General features: G+C 39.6%; 1 protein-coding gene across 3 annotated transcripts in view; it reads left to right on the forward strand.

Annotated features, from left to right (window-relative positions):
• The window catches only part of UBP1 (upstream binding protein 1), a 67,837-nt gene that overhangs the window by 25,759 nt on the left and 27,800 nt on the right, over nucleotides 1-14,278 (forward strand). For all 3 annotated transcript variants that reach the window (XM_045005239.1, XM_045005240.1, XR_006576903.1), the window contains exons 3-7: nucleotides 5,730-5,806; nucleotides 10,882-10,987; nucleotides 11,474-11,580; nucleotides 13,337-13,489; nucleotides 13,654-13,764. In XM_045005239.1, coding sequence (XP_044861174.1) covers nucleotides 5,730-5,806; nucleotides 10,882-10,987; nucleotides 11,474-11,580; nucleotides 13,337-13,489; nucleotides 13,654-13,764 — 554 coding nt within the window. The remainder of the gene's footprint in view (nucleotides 1-5,729; nucleotides 5,807-10,881; nucleotides 10,988-11,473; nucleotides 11,581-13,336; nucleotides 13,490-13,653; nucleotides 13,765-14,278) is intronic.

The following is a 14,278-nucleotide window of genomic DNA, read 5'->3' on the forward strand; positions in this document are numbered from 1 at the left end:
GGAGAGAGGGCACATCCATTGCATTAGAAAGGTAAAATTACTGATATTAAAATATGAGTTGTGTGCTTTTATTTGTAGAACAAAAAAGTTAATTATTATAAAGTTTTTTTTTAATATAGCGCTTTTATCCAAAGCATTTTACAATAGTTCCTAACGGTACAAACAACATTTGGAAAGATCATTAAGTGGTCCCCTGAGACCCTCAGCAATTTTCAAGTGGTCTGTGGGGGAAAAAAATGTTTGACAACCACTGATCTAAGCCATTAGTCTACTAATACCTTATGCTTTTTCATTTTATTATTTTCACATCATATGATGGTTTGGTGCTAATTGTTTTGATTTGAGGAAAAGGCAAGGAGAGTTTGATTTCTTTCCAGTGATATTCCCATTTGTTTGCTGTTTGTTGGTTTTTGCAGTTTTGGTCCAATATTCTGCATCAACTGATACAGGCTTTAAATCATTGAACAAATTGTCAGAATTCAGCATTTCTGTATAAATAAAAATGTCTGACTTTTATTTTTGCCATTCACTGATACCAGCCTTCTGTGTTTGTATGTGAGGCAGTTTTACTGTTACTAAATTCTTCTGTGTAGTGAGCTTATCTTTTTATGCCATCTATTAAAATTATTTAAAAGGGATAACAGAACAGCCAAGCAGAGTTAGGAAGTTTCCTTTGGTGTGAGGTTTAATTAAGCTATTCATTTTACTCCTGCAGCTTTAGGAAAGGATGAAGGTAAATTGTTCTGGATGGTGAATCACGTTCCCAATATCTTTTAAGATCCAAGGTTATTGCCTCCTCCCCTCAAGTTTGCCCCTTCACGAACCCTTTTTAGTGTACCTAAAGTTATCCTTTCATGACCTTTCTAGTTGGCTATTAAAAGACCTTGATAAATGCAGTAAATTTATTTGGAAACCTTATTTGAAGTGAGTGACTGATACAACCACCACTGTGCTCCTCCTTGTTCTCCTTTTTTTTTTTTTGATATTTGCCTTCATCCCCTGCTCCAGTTCTTCTCTCTGTCTGTTAGTTGATCTTAGTGCTTGTGTGAGGACATGTTTAATTTCAACAGCACAATCTCATGCTACTTAAAGTTAGTAGATGGAAATGTTTTAACTGTCTGTGGCCCAGAATCCATGTATGCAGACTGTACCTACATTTAATACTGGCATTATGACAGATATCATCTTCAGATTTCCACATGAATACGGTCTCTGTGTATCTCATCTTGTGGCACTTGTATTTATAACCTACTCTTTCTATATTTGTTTTAAGCACCTTGAGAGTAATAGCAGTTTTTACGTGATTGAATACAAGACCATAATATATTCTCTGTGTTATGCAAGAGGTCTGATTAAATCATAGTGCTCCCTTCTGGCCTTAAAATATTTGGAGTAAGGTATGTGTGTACTGCATGTATTTGTTTTGGGCCTTCCAAGATGGAAGGGGCCATTTATAATCAAGAAGGATTTAACTGAAATAAATGCTTGTAAAAAAATATTTTACATGTATGTACATTGTTTGGGCTCTAAGTACTGAATGTGAAAGGGAATTTGTGTAGGCCCATCCTGTCTGAGTCTTTTGGATTGCATTTCCCTCATCGGTATCTCAGTGAGGAATATATGTAATTATTTTATGAATAGTTCAGGAAAATACCTAAATGTATTATAATAGCAATGGGCAATATTATGACGGGGGGCTGTGTTGTGCTAGATGTTGCACAAGCTGAGTAGATATAAGGTCCTTGCCCTAAAGAGCTTTAGTCTAAGAAAAATATAAATTGTTACAGCTTTGTGTAGTTCTGTAAATAGCTTTGTTGGCTCGTCAGACATTTCTTTTGATCCTCTAGGCTAGTGTTTTGGAATCCAAATGTTTAAAGTTACTTGTCTTTGTTAACACTTGATTAAAGTTTCTGAGATAGACCAACCACTAATTGAAAGGGTTCAGACAAAACTTCCTCCTATGGAAAAATTATTCCATAATGGTCCATTGCAATGTTCTTACCAGATGCTTCAAAGGAAAATGTACTGGCCACAGTCAGTGTTTCAGTATTTGACTACATGGTTTGACTTTCTGTGTAACAACATTCAAGCACCAAAAGCTTTGCTTCTGGTCTACTTTGGAGTAAATGTAGTAACATTTAATGTTTGATTAGATTACTGGGTGTGAGTATACATTAAATCTTCTAGTGATTTTAAACTAAGGGAATTCTATGTATCTTGGGTGTTTAATATGGTACCAGTCACTGTAGTATTTAAGCAAAGGAATTGAGCTGTGAATTTAGCTGATTGTCAGTTATGTCTTAACCAGTGATGTATTAAACTGTCTTGAATATGTGGTTAGGGAATGCCAAAGCATGGCAAGTTTTGCCCTGAATCTGCCAGAGATATAGCATCTGCTAACATAATCCTTAGATAAACCCTGACTTTACTCTTAATTACATAATGCTTCATTCAACCCGACCAGCGGACAAGGTGATATAGACAAGTCTGATTCTCAGTTGGTGCTGACTGAAACGTCTCCAGGCTTGTCTACGCTCACAAAAGTTAAGGCAACGTAAGGCAACTTTCGTCGATGTAACTGTGGAGGTGTACACACTGCAATGGTCCTCTTCTGCTATGCCAACATAATAAAACCACCTTGACAAGGGGCGAAGCACTTAGGATGACATAGTGTCAGTGTAGACTCTGCGTTGCTTATGTCGCCCTAAATGGCCTCCAGGAGGTGTCCCACAATGCTCACCGTGACCATTCTGGTCACCGTTTTGAACTCTGCTGCCCTGCAGCCGGTATACAGGCATGCGCCCCTACCCTTTTAAAGCCACAGGAAGCTTTGAAATTGCTCTGTTTGTTTGATGTGGAGAGCTCATATAGCTACTGCCCAGCTGAGCATGCCGGCTCCATGCAGCAAACGTGCTCCTGCCAGGAGTACATGGGAGGTGCTGGATCCCCTGTGAGGAAGGGAGGCTGTGCAGGCAGAACTTGTTCAGGGCCTGCAGGAGAAGCCCTATAATAGGGACATGCAGTAGTGCTGTGTAAAAAGTCAAAGAGCTGCGGCAGGCATAGCAAAAGGCAAGGGAAGCAAATAGTCACTGTGGTGCAGAGCTGCAGACATGCTGCTTCTACAAGCTGGGGTCAGGGTTGTGGAGTTGATGGGAGGAGCAGTCAGGGTGCTTAGCCTCTGCCTCTGGGAAAAGAGGCATGGTTTTAAGGAAGAATGAAAAGAAACAGAATTAACTTTCTCTGGATAGGTAAAAACAGACATCACTGGCATTTTCATTTGTCAAACAGGTGTCAATTGCATAGGGTTAACTTTCTGATGGAGGGAGGAGGTAGCACGATGCAAACAAACAATGCCAGGCTCAGCACCCTACAGCAACACACATTACTGTGCCTCATTGTTAAAAATGCTCCTTCAAAGCCCCCTTCAGCCAAATAGCTCCCCGTTGAGCTCCTCTTATATCCTGGTGTTCATAACACACAGCAAAATACAGAAGGGCAGTGCATGATCCATGTTTTCTGGCAGAGATGGCTCGCTTGCAGGTTACCCAGGAAGTTGAAAATCAGCTGGAAACCTAGTAGGATGCCCATGGAATGATGGGATTGAGAAATCTGCATCATGTGGTGCTGAACCTGCCCCCATGAGGCATTGCAAACCCTTTCCAAAACAGCCTGTAGCTAGTTGCATAATGGGATAGCTACCCACGGTGCACTGCTCTGTGTCAGTGCGAGAGCTGCTACTGTGGATGCGCTCCACCGGCATAAGGAGCATAGTGTGGACATGCAACATTCAGTGGTGGCTGTATGTTGACATAACTTAAGTTGACTTAACTTTGTAGTGTAGACATAACCTCAGATATTGAAACAGTCCTGGTTATTGCCTCCTGAGATTTTTGAAAGGCTCAGATGAAAGAGGTAAGATTAAGATCCATTGAGTAAATCTGTTAGGGTAGTGGCTTGGAGCTGTAGGTGGGAATGTTTTGAGTTGTGTGCTTTGCAATAGGATGTGGGCTTGATGGATAGACTCCAGAATGTTTTGATCAACAGATCTCGTATGAAAGCTATGAAGGGTAAGCATAGTGCATGAAAACAAGGTTCTTTGGCTTCCTTAACACTGCTTGCCTAATTGCTTTTGTGAAGGCAAAAGAGGGTTTGGGTGGTTTTTTTTGTTTTTGTGTTTGTGTGTGTGTGTGTTTGTTGTTTATAGTAGACCCAGGGACCTCTTATGTTGCCTTTATTCTGGTGGTATGAAGAGTGGAGATGGGTACAGGGACAGGCAGCCAGTAAGACCAGAGTTCCTCCCAATGCCCTTCGAACTATAGGAGCAGAGTTGTGCTCAAAACACTCTATATAAAATTCCCCCAGTATTAGTACAGCTGCACTGTTGCAATGCTGTATGTATAAACGTGGCCTTAAATACTAGAACAAAGAAAAAGATGTATTTGATTGTATTTTCAACACAAAAAATCAACTACTAGGTGTGATTGAAAGAGGAGGTAGCAAAGGGTATTTAAGAAAGAAAGCGAACTGTTTTTAGGAATAGTATGGATTCATTTTCCAATTTACTGGATACTGTAACATTTTAAACTACTAGATTTACTGTAATGAATGCTTGACCTGCTTTCCATTTTCCTTCTTCTCTGGTACACATAACATAAAGTGCTTACAATGTGAAAGACCGTGTGTGTGTGTGTGTGTGTGTGTGTGTGTGTGCGCGCGTGCGTGCTCTCTCTTCTGGTGTCCACTAAGTGTCATGCTTTTTTAACTAGAAGTTCATAGTCAGGAGTAACTTCTTCCTGAAAGTTACGGAGCAGCGGCATGAGTGTGGGTGAGGAATTGATTCTCAAATTACTTGTTCTGCTCTTGCACTGTTCATGGAGGATATAAAGCTGATGCTTTTAGCTTATAGCCTTTGGTGGTGGTATCTGGTAAAACAAGCCAGCAAATGTAATGTCAGTGCAGTTGATGTTGGGGAATAAAGAAAGTTTAGGAGAACTTGAAATGGTGGAGTAAATCCAGTGCATCCTAGTGAACCTTTTAAGATTTCTGTTTAGTCCTAAATAGGAACAAATTTAGCCTTGCCGAATGTGTAGTGTTTCAGTCTAGGAGGAAAAATCTTACTTATCAGTTTTAGATAAATTGCTCCTAGCTTCCTCTGTACTGAAACAAACTCACTAAAGCATAGCAGTATGATCCATCAAGCTCTTGCTTATTGAAATAGCAGGTAACTATTTTAAAGGCTGCCACTTTTAGAAAGTTATAGAGTTTTTACCCCATAGGCAGTATGTGTTTAAGGCAAGTTAAAATACAGGCGATTAGTACATAAATGCAGCTGTAAACAGTATAAAAACTCATTCCGTTGCAGTCAGAATATATGGTACTTGTGAGAATATTCTATTTTGTCATCAACATGTTGCCTTTCAGCTATTTCAGATATAAAGGAATTCAACTTTCGGTGTGGTCTGTGTTCCTTTCTGCCAAATAGGAATAAACACTTGCACTAGACATAAAGTAGGATGCCTAGGGTTTGGAAGTATCTGTAGTTTCAGCAGTACCATAAAAGTTTCACATTATTCTTATGCAACCAGCTATATACTGAGAACTCCCTATAAGAGTTCCTTAGCCTTATGTTACTACAACATGCTGAATATAAACCAAATATTCTCTGTGTTAAACATAGAGAGAGGCTTTATATATCACCTTTTTATTGATGCAAACTTTTTTCTCTAAAGGTCAGTCCTATGAAATACGGATGCTAGATAATCGGAATATTGGAGACATGCCGGAGATCAGTGGAAAACTGGTGAAGGTGAAGTAGAGTCATTCTCTAGATAATAGTAATGAGAGATTGATGCTGATTGCCAAGTTATTCCAGTGATTTTCAACTTTTTTCTACTCGTACCCCACATTGCAACAGGAAAACAATTTGGAACCCTTTCTCCCCCAAACCTCTTCATCCAACCATAAAGAAAGTAGAAGCAGTCACAACCCCCAGGTTGAGAACCCTATAGCTTAGTCTGGTTGGGAGCCAGGGAATATTAAAGCAAAATTAAGTATTTTCCTTCCAGAGAACATGGCTGGATAAACTCAAATCTTAGTAACTTGACAAAATAAATAAAACTTTAGTACACCTCTACCTCGATATAATGCTGTCCTCGGGAGCCAAAAAATCTTACCGCATTACAGGTGAAACTGCATTATATCGAACTTGCTTTGATCCACTAGAGTGTGCAGCCGCCCCCGCCCCCGAGCACTGCTTTACCGCGTTGTATCCGAATTAGTGTTCTATTGGGTCACATTATATCGAGGTAGAGGTGTCTCTTAAATCCATGGTGTGCACACATGTTGCATATTGTGTCCATTTCTAGTCGCCTCATCTCAAAGGATATATCGGAACTGGAAAAGGTTCAGAGAAGAGCAACAAAGATGATCAGGGTTATGGAAGCTGTTGCATTGTGGGAAAGGGAAAATAACATTTGTCTATTCACTTTTTCCACACTGTTCATGTTTGTTTAGACTGCTGTCATATCCCACTTTAGTTGTCTCTTTTTTTCTAAGTTAAACAGTTCTAATCTTTGTAGTCTCTCCTGGTATGGAAGCTGTTAGCATTCCTTCAAAATATGATCAAGATGGTGGTTCTGAAAATCAGATATTCTTTTGGTCTTTTTTACCTTCAAGTGACCTGCCTTGCTGGCGGAAGGGAAGAACATTCTGTGTGTATATAGCAAGGCCCATAAGAAGGCAGTTTTAAAAAACCCTAAATCAGGGGTCGGCAACTTTTTAGAAGTGCTGTGCTGAGTCTTCATTTATTCACTCTAATTTAAGGTTTTGCGTGCCAGTAATACATTTTAATTTTTTAGAAGGCCTTTTTCTATAAGTCTATAATATATAACTAAACTATTGTTGTTTGTACAGTAAATAAGGTTTTTAAAATGTTTAAGGAGCTTCATTTAAAATTAAATTAAAATGCAGATTCCCCCAGACCAGTGGCCAGCACCCGGGCAATGCGAGTGCCCCTGAAAATCAGCTCAGTGCTGCAGGTTGCCTACCCCTGCCCTAAACTGTCCTTCACCTTTTTGCTTTCCATTGCAACCCCTCTTCTATCTTGCAGGATAGAGACTTCTTTATTTTGATTACTTTGATCGTCACTGTACATTGCTAAGATTGAAGACTTGCTTTCTATTATAAGTCAGCTAAAGAGCTTTGGAATTTACAAAGTGCAAGGTAGCAGGCATCAGCAGGAGCCCAGCACAGGTAGTTTATAGAGCTCTGCATACTTTCTCTGGCACCAGAAGATCAATCAGTCATACAGGTTTCTGGACCTAATTCCCAGATGGCTTCCATGAGTCACTTGCTCCTGCTTCCCTTTTACTTAAAAGCTCTGCAGGGTGTTCTCCTTCTTACCTCCCTGTGGCTGTCATAAATATTTAAAAAGAAAATAATAAGGAAACCAGACAAAATCATTGTTTATTTAAAATTAATGTTGAGAGTACGTCATAACTTACTGGTTGTTGTGAGGCTTTTTTTGATTTTTTTTTTGGTTTTTGTTTTTTTAGTACAAGACTGTAGTTTAAACAAAAACAGACAAAAGCCCTTTGGAATTCAGAGCTGAAGTTAAACTTCAAGAAACCTAAACATCTGAAAGTATGAAATTAGCACTTGGACTCTGTCCTGTATAAAGCTTTGTGTTTTGGTGTGAGTTATTACATTTTGCAGATAGAGGAAGCTGGAGCACAGAGATTCATGGGCTTGATTTTTTTCAGAAGTGCTGAACACCTGCAACTTCAGTTGAAGTCAGTTGGTAGCTGTGAGTACTCATCACCTTAGAAAAACAGATCTTAAGTGTCTTGCTGAAGGTCACGCAGCAGCCCAGTGGCCGCTGAGCAAAGAACCCATCTCTTGTGACTCCCAGTCTTATCAGTAGTGCTAACCAAAACTTTCTAACTTGCTGTTAGGAGCTACAGTAAACAAAATAATGTAGAGTGAATGTAATGTTTGGCAAACTAAAAATAGGAATACACACAAGTGCTCATGAATTACTTGTTTAACTTTTTTTTCTAATAGCCAGAAGGACAGGTTGAAGAAATTAATACATACCTTATTGTTGTTAAGTCTCTGAATGAGAGGGCATTATCAAGATAGTTAATTTTTTTGCCCGCCAATGCCAACTCTGTCCATTTGAGAACTTGGCTGGCAAGTATAGTCCTGCTGTTTGCTCTTGCTTAGTCATTCAGACAGGGAACTTATTCTGTGATAATTCCATCAATGAGTGCTAGATGTGAGCATCACATTGCTGGATTTATGGACCCTGGAACTGAAACACTGTCATCAACTGTGTTGCTACTTTGCTGTTGTGACAAACGTTGCAGATTTCTGCCACCTTTTCATTTGGGGGCTTTAAGTAACATTTCAGGGAACCCACTGCGATTGAGACCAATTTGAAAAATATTTGTTGTTTTTACTGGTTGAATACACTTATGACCAACCTTTGGGTGAGTATTTGAGATCAGGGTTACTTTTCAACAGTTGTTTGACTTGCATTTACTGCTTTAGTTAGGTATTTGAAATGTTTTCAGTTTGGATACTGAAATGCTTGTTGGTTGTGAAGTATTTTCTATAGTGGGATATTTTACATTGCTGTAAACAGCTACAGATATTTCAGGTTCCCAACAGGCTTAACAAATTCAATTGAGAAATATACTATAATGGCAAGGATATGAATAAAGCCAAACCACCATATTTGAGTGGGTTTTTTTGGACATTTAGTGGGCATTTGGCAGCCCTTTGTGAACTGCCAGTTTCTCCATTTCCCTCTGTATAGTAACTTTCCCCATTCCTGTGCATGTTCACACAACTAGGCAGAGAGAGACTTTTATTTTTCGAGAGAGAGAGAGAGAAGTATGTGGTTGTAAAACCACAGAATTTAGCAGGGCTACTCAGGGGCATGCATAGTATTTGAAACCTATTTTTAACTTCTTAATAAATTGTCTAGATTTTGTAGTTTTTTAGATGAATATTGTATCTAGAAGAGTGGGAATAGTTCTAGAATTGGCAGTTTCTGTCCATGCTAACTATAAATTGAAGTCCTCCTTGTGTAGTGCAAGATCTTATTGTTTATCTAGTAATACATCTTTTTTACACAAATGCATCAATTTATCCATTTATTAATTTTCTGAACTGTTGGAGTCACAATTATACTTTAAATATTTCAATTAATGCACTTCTGTTTAGAAATTGTACAAAACCCCTTTTTGCAGATTTTTAGGTGACTCATTCAAGTTTGAATATTGTATTTTGTGGATTACTGCAGAATGTCACCTTTATTTCTGATTTTTCCAGCAAATTCTTCTATACGTTTGGTTCGAACCATAGATCAGTTTCACTCACTCAGAATAGCACTGAAGTTATAACCTTTCCGGATGACCAGTTCTCTGATTTTCCTAATACTAGCCTCACGGTATCCTTGTAATCTGGCCACTGTGCTGAGTGAGAGCCTTATCCTCTCCAGTTCACCTAATCTGCAACAGCCTTTATGGGCAGCGTCTGCCCCAGCTCTCCATTTCACTTCATATTGCATCTGAACCATACTCTGTTTCTTGCCCCTTTTTTTCACCTTTGTTTCTGTATTACTTAATCTAAAGTGTTCTGGGACATTATACTAAATAAAGTTGGATTAAGTACTTCCCATTGATTTTGTTCTAAAAGTGTGTGTATTTATCACCAGTACGTACCGTATTGTTCCGAGTATAGGCCGCTCCTGATTATAAGCCGCACCCTTAAAGTTTGGTGCTATTTTAAAAAAATTAAATTTTTAACTTTTTTTAACTTAAAGAAAATCTCAGCCGCGGCCGGGACTCAGAGGGCTCTAGGCTGCCCGCTGCGGCGGGGAGCCCAGAGCTCTTTAAATCCCAGCCGCGGCGGGGAATCAGAGGGCTCTAGGCTGCCCGCTGCAGCGGGGAGCCCAGAGCTCTTTAAATCCCAGCCGCGGCGGGGAATCAGAGCGCTCTGGGCTGCCCGCTGCGGCGGGGAGCCCAGAGCTCTTTCAATCCCAGCCGCGGCGGGGAATCAGAGGGCTCCGGGCTGCCCGCCGCGGCAGGGAGCCCAGAGCTCTTTAAATACCAGCCGCGGCGGGGAAACAGAGCGCTCTGGGCTGTCCGCCGCGGCGGGGAGTCCAGAGCCCTTTAAATCCCAGCCGCGGCCGGGACTCAGAGGGCTCTAGGCTGCCCGCTGCGGCGGGGAGCCCAGAGCCCTTTAAATCCCAGCCGCGGCGGGGAAACAGAGGGCTCTGGGCTGTCTGCCGCGGCGGGGAGCCCAGAGCCCTTTAAATCCCAGCCGCGGCGGGGAAACAGAGGGCTCTGGGCTGTCTGCCGCGGCGGGGAGCCCAGAGCCCTTCAAATCCCAGCCACGGCCGGGATTTAAAAGGCTCTGGGCTCCCCGCCGCGGCGGGCAGCCCCGAGCCCTCTGAGTCCCCGCCGCGGCTGGGATTGAAAGGGCTCTGGGCTCCCCGCCGCAGCGGGCAGCCCAGAGCCCTCTGAGTCCCGGCCGTGGCTGGGATTTGAAGGGCTCTGGGCTCCCCGCCGCGGCAGACAGCCCAGAGCCCTCTGTTTCCCCGCCGCGGCTGGGATTGAAAGGGCTCTGGGCTCCCCGCCGCAGCGGGCAGCCTAGAGCCCTCTGAGTCCCAGCCGCGGCTGGGATTTTAAGTATTTTTATTGTTTTTTTTTTTAAGTTCCTGATTATAGGCCGCACCCCTAATTTAAAGACTTAAATTAGGGGGAAAAAGTGCGGCCTATACTCGGGACAATACGGTATTTCAGAATATTTTTAATACTTCAATCTCCTCTTTAATGTGTACTGATTCCTTTAACTATTTCTTCCTCCGACTAGAGTATCATAAGAGTTGTGTTCCATGACAGAAGGTTGCAATATACAGAGCACCAGCAATTGGAAGGTTGGAAGTGGAATCGCCCTGGGGACAGACTTCTTGACTTAGGTATGTCTATCAGTTCCCTTATTATCTAGGATTAAAATAAGGACTGTCTTTATATGTTACATTGTGAATTTTCCATGAAAACCTCTAATGGCCTTCATCTAACATTACAGAAAACAGCAACACTAAATAATTCAGTTAATACCCCTTTTGTTCTTTCAGAGCAAAATGTGTTCTGGTAATCAGGGAAACATGAGAGAGAGATCTGTATTGCTAATATACTGTAAAAACTTAATTATTGCAGTTTTCATAAGATTTACTGTAAAACCCATAGGATCACCTCACATTATTCCCCAGAAATTAAGTACACATCTCCATCTTTATCAGAAGACTACTGTCATTAAACAACCAATTTTTGTCATCCTGGGTGTGGTAATTTACAGTACGTTTCACTGTAGAGGAGTTTACAGATCAATGGGGTTTTATTCAAAACAAACCAAGTCCTCTCACTGCTGTGTTCCTGTAGCATATACTTTCATTTTTATGTAGATATTCCAATGTCCGTTGGAGTAATTGATATAAAGACAAATCCAAGCCAGCTCAATGCAGTCGAATTTCTGTGGGATCCTGGAAAGCGTACATCTGCCTTTATTCAGGTTTGAAATTTTGCTTTACTGGATGTGTACTGATTTGGTTTTTGTCAGGTTATGAATGTGATAACAGTTGTGCTTTATAATTGTTTCCTATATAATTATCCTAGTAAAAAGCAAAATTATCCTATTAGATCCATCATTTTTGGAAACTTAGATCCATGCAACTGCTTCTTCTGTAGGTGACACTAGCTGAGTTTTCATCTTGATATGAGGTTTTTAAACATAGCTTAGAACAGAAACAGCTTTTTAAAATGGATCAATAAAATGAATATGAAAGTGTGCTTTAAATGAAAATTAATGATTACTCTTACATCTTTGTATGGATAAATATTTATGGAGGTGTATTTTTAAAGCAGCTTTTGTAAATAACTGTTGTTGTTCCATTTATCTGGAACTGAAGTATAGGGCCCCTGAATAGGACTGAATCTGCTTTACCAATAGAGAGAGCATTTGAAATCACTAGATTTCAAAGCAGATTTTCAGTCTTCTTACTTACCTGATTGATAAAATGTTAGATTCTTGATTTTTTGTTATTATTTTCAAGGCAGGGTGTTTTTCTAAGTGACTTACTCCATGGAATTAGATTTCCTGTCAGAGAAATTAGAATCCTTTGTATTATACTATAGTCTTCCTTCTGGATAATTTTGTCTAAAAAATCAGGTATTGGTATGAAGAAAAAACGCAAAGCAAGAAGTGGCAATATTCCTTAACCTGTTAGCTCAGGTAGATTGTTTCCACATTGGCAGTAAATTATGTTGTGCTACTGTACCCTGACAATAATAATTCTTCCTTTGTCAAAGAATTACACAACTCTTACAATGGCTGCTTCCTTGTCAGGCTTTGCTGCAAGGGAGTAAAGAGCGTGTAATGAGCCATCCATTTTACTTTTGTTTGTACAGTTATATTTTCAGCCTTGCAGAATGTGCTAATGGCATGAAGAAAAGCTTAGTCAACTCTTACTGTTTGGAAGGTGGGAGTGCACAGTGTGGTGGCATTGGTGATATACTGAGTATTTAATGCCCTACAACATTGTAACTGTTGTACTGTTTCCTAGTATAACACTCTCTTTTTATTGTACCTTTTTACTGCCATGATATTCACGTGTCTCATAAACTCAATGCCTTTATTCTGGTATTTTCAAAAAACCTGTAGGGAGTTAGGTATCAATTCCCACTGCCATTCATTGACACTTCGGCACCTACCTCCATTAGCCTCCTTTTTTAAAAACTCAGCCTTAAGTCAGATTTAAAAATCGTTCCAGTAAGTGGTTTTGATATAATGTCTTGAAATTTCTGTTTAAAAAAATCTTAATGTTCAGGCTAGCTAAATTATACCACTGTGCACTAGTACCTGGAAAAATCTTTGAATTTATTCATCATGATTAATATAGTAGTTCTGCTCTTATATTTGTCTTAAGATCCCATAAAAGAATTTGAGAGGGATTTTTTTGGTAACATATGATGAGGATCCACAGCAGTTGTTTAATGTTGTGAAAGATATAGGAGTTAAAGTATTACTTTTTGGGGAGAATATAGGTGATGTATTGATAGTAAATAGGGACAGGTTTAAACCTGACTTCCACGCCTGTGCGGCTGGCAAAGATACAGGAATTTATTCTTACCTCCCTTGGATTTCCAGTTTCATTTCCTGAATAAACCATAAATTGTTGCTAACCCTGTCAGAGAAATTTATATAATGGTAGTGGCAAAAGTATTAAGAATATGCCCAGAATGGAATACAGCTTCACTTTGTTTTTCAGGTACATTGCATCAGCACTGAATTTACCCCACGTAAACATGGAGGTGAAAAAGGAGTTCCTTTTAGGATTCAGGTTGACTCTTTTAAGCAGACTGAAAATGGAGAATACACAGATCATTTGCATTCAGCCAGCTGCCAAATCAAAGTTTTTAAGGTAATAGTTGTAAATAATGGTTCACAGTGTTAAAAAAAAAAAAAAAAAAAAAAAAAAAATTTAGACATAGAAAACGTTCACATTATAATGGCTGATTTTTAGGTCCATATTTCAGTTGCAAAACTTCTTTCTGTCTGCTTGTTCATTTAACTATTCATTTTTAGCCAAAAGGAGCAGACAGGAAACAGAAAACAGACAGAGAAAAGATGGAGAAGCGAACTGCACATGAAAAAGAAAAGTATCAACCTTCGTATGACACCACAATCCTCACAGAGGTAACACGATGGAACTGCATGTATTTATGAAGAAAAATTATCTAGATATAATATATGAAATATTAGCAGTGAATAAATTATATCCTCAAAATGGGGGGGAGAGTTACAGCATAAACAAAGGTAGGCTTTTTAATATGCCAAACTTGTCCCAAAGAAAAACACCAGTAACCTTTAAGATTCTGCTGAGTAAATTTCACTTGGCTATATAGTAGATATTGTATTCAAATACCCTTGGCTAGAGCACTGTTTGTGCTGAATTCTAAAACAAGTCTCGTGTACAGATCTAAAAACCTTGCAGCTAAAAAACAAAAACTGGGGTTTAGGATTTATTTATACGTGTCATATTTGAGCTCAAAACCGTGTTTTTAGAGACTATTGAGTTTATGGCTAGAGCCTCACTGGGGTTTTGCATTTTCTTTTTATTTAAACACCAGTGAGTTCTATACAGTTTTCTAAAGATTGCAAAAGTTTTTAAAAGGCTTTTAGATCTTTCCTCACTGTATAATGAAAAGAA

This window comes from Mauremys mutica, chromosome 2, assembly GCF_020497125.1.
Source record: "Mauremys mutica isolate MM-2020 ecotype Southern chromosome 2, ASM2049712v1, whole genome shotgun sequence".
NCBI classification, from domain to species: Eukaryota; Metazoa; Chordata; order Testudines; family Geoemydidae; genus Mauremys; species Mauremys mutica.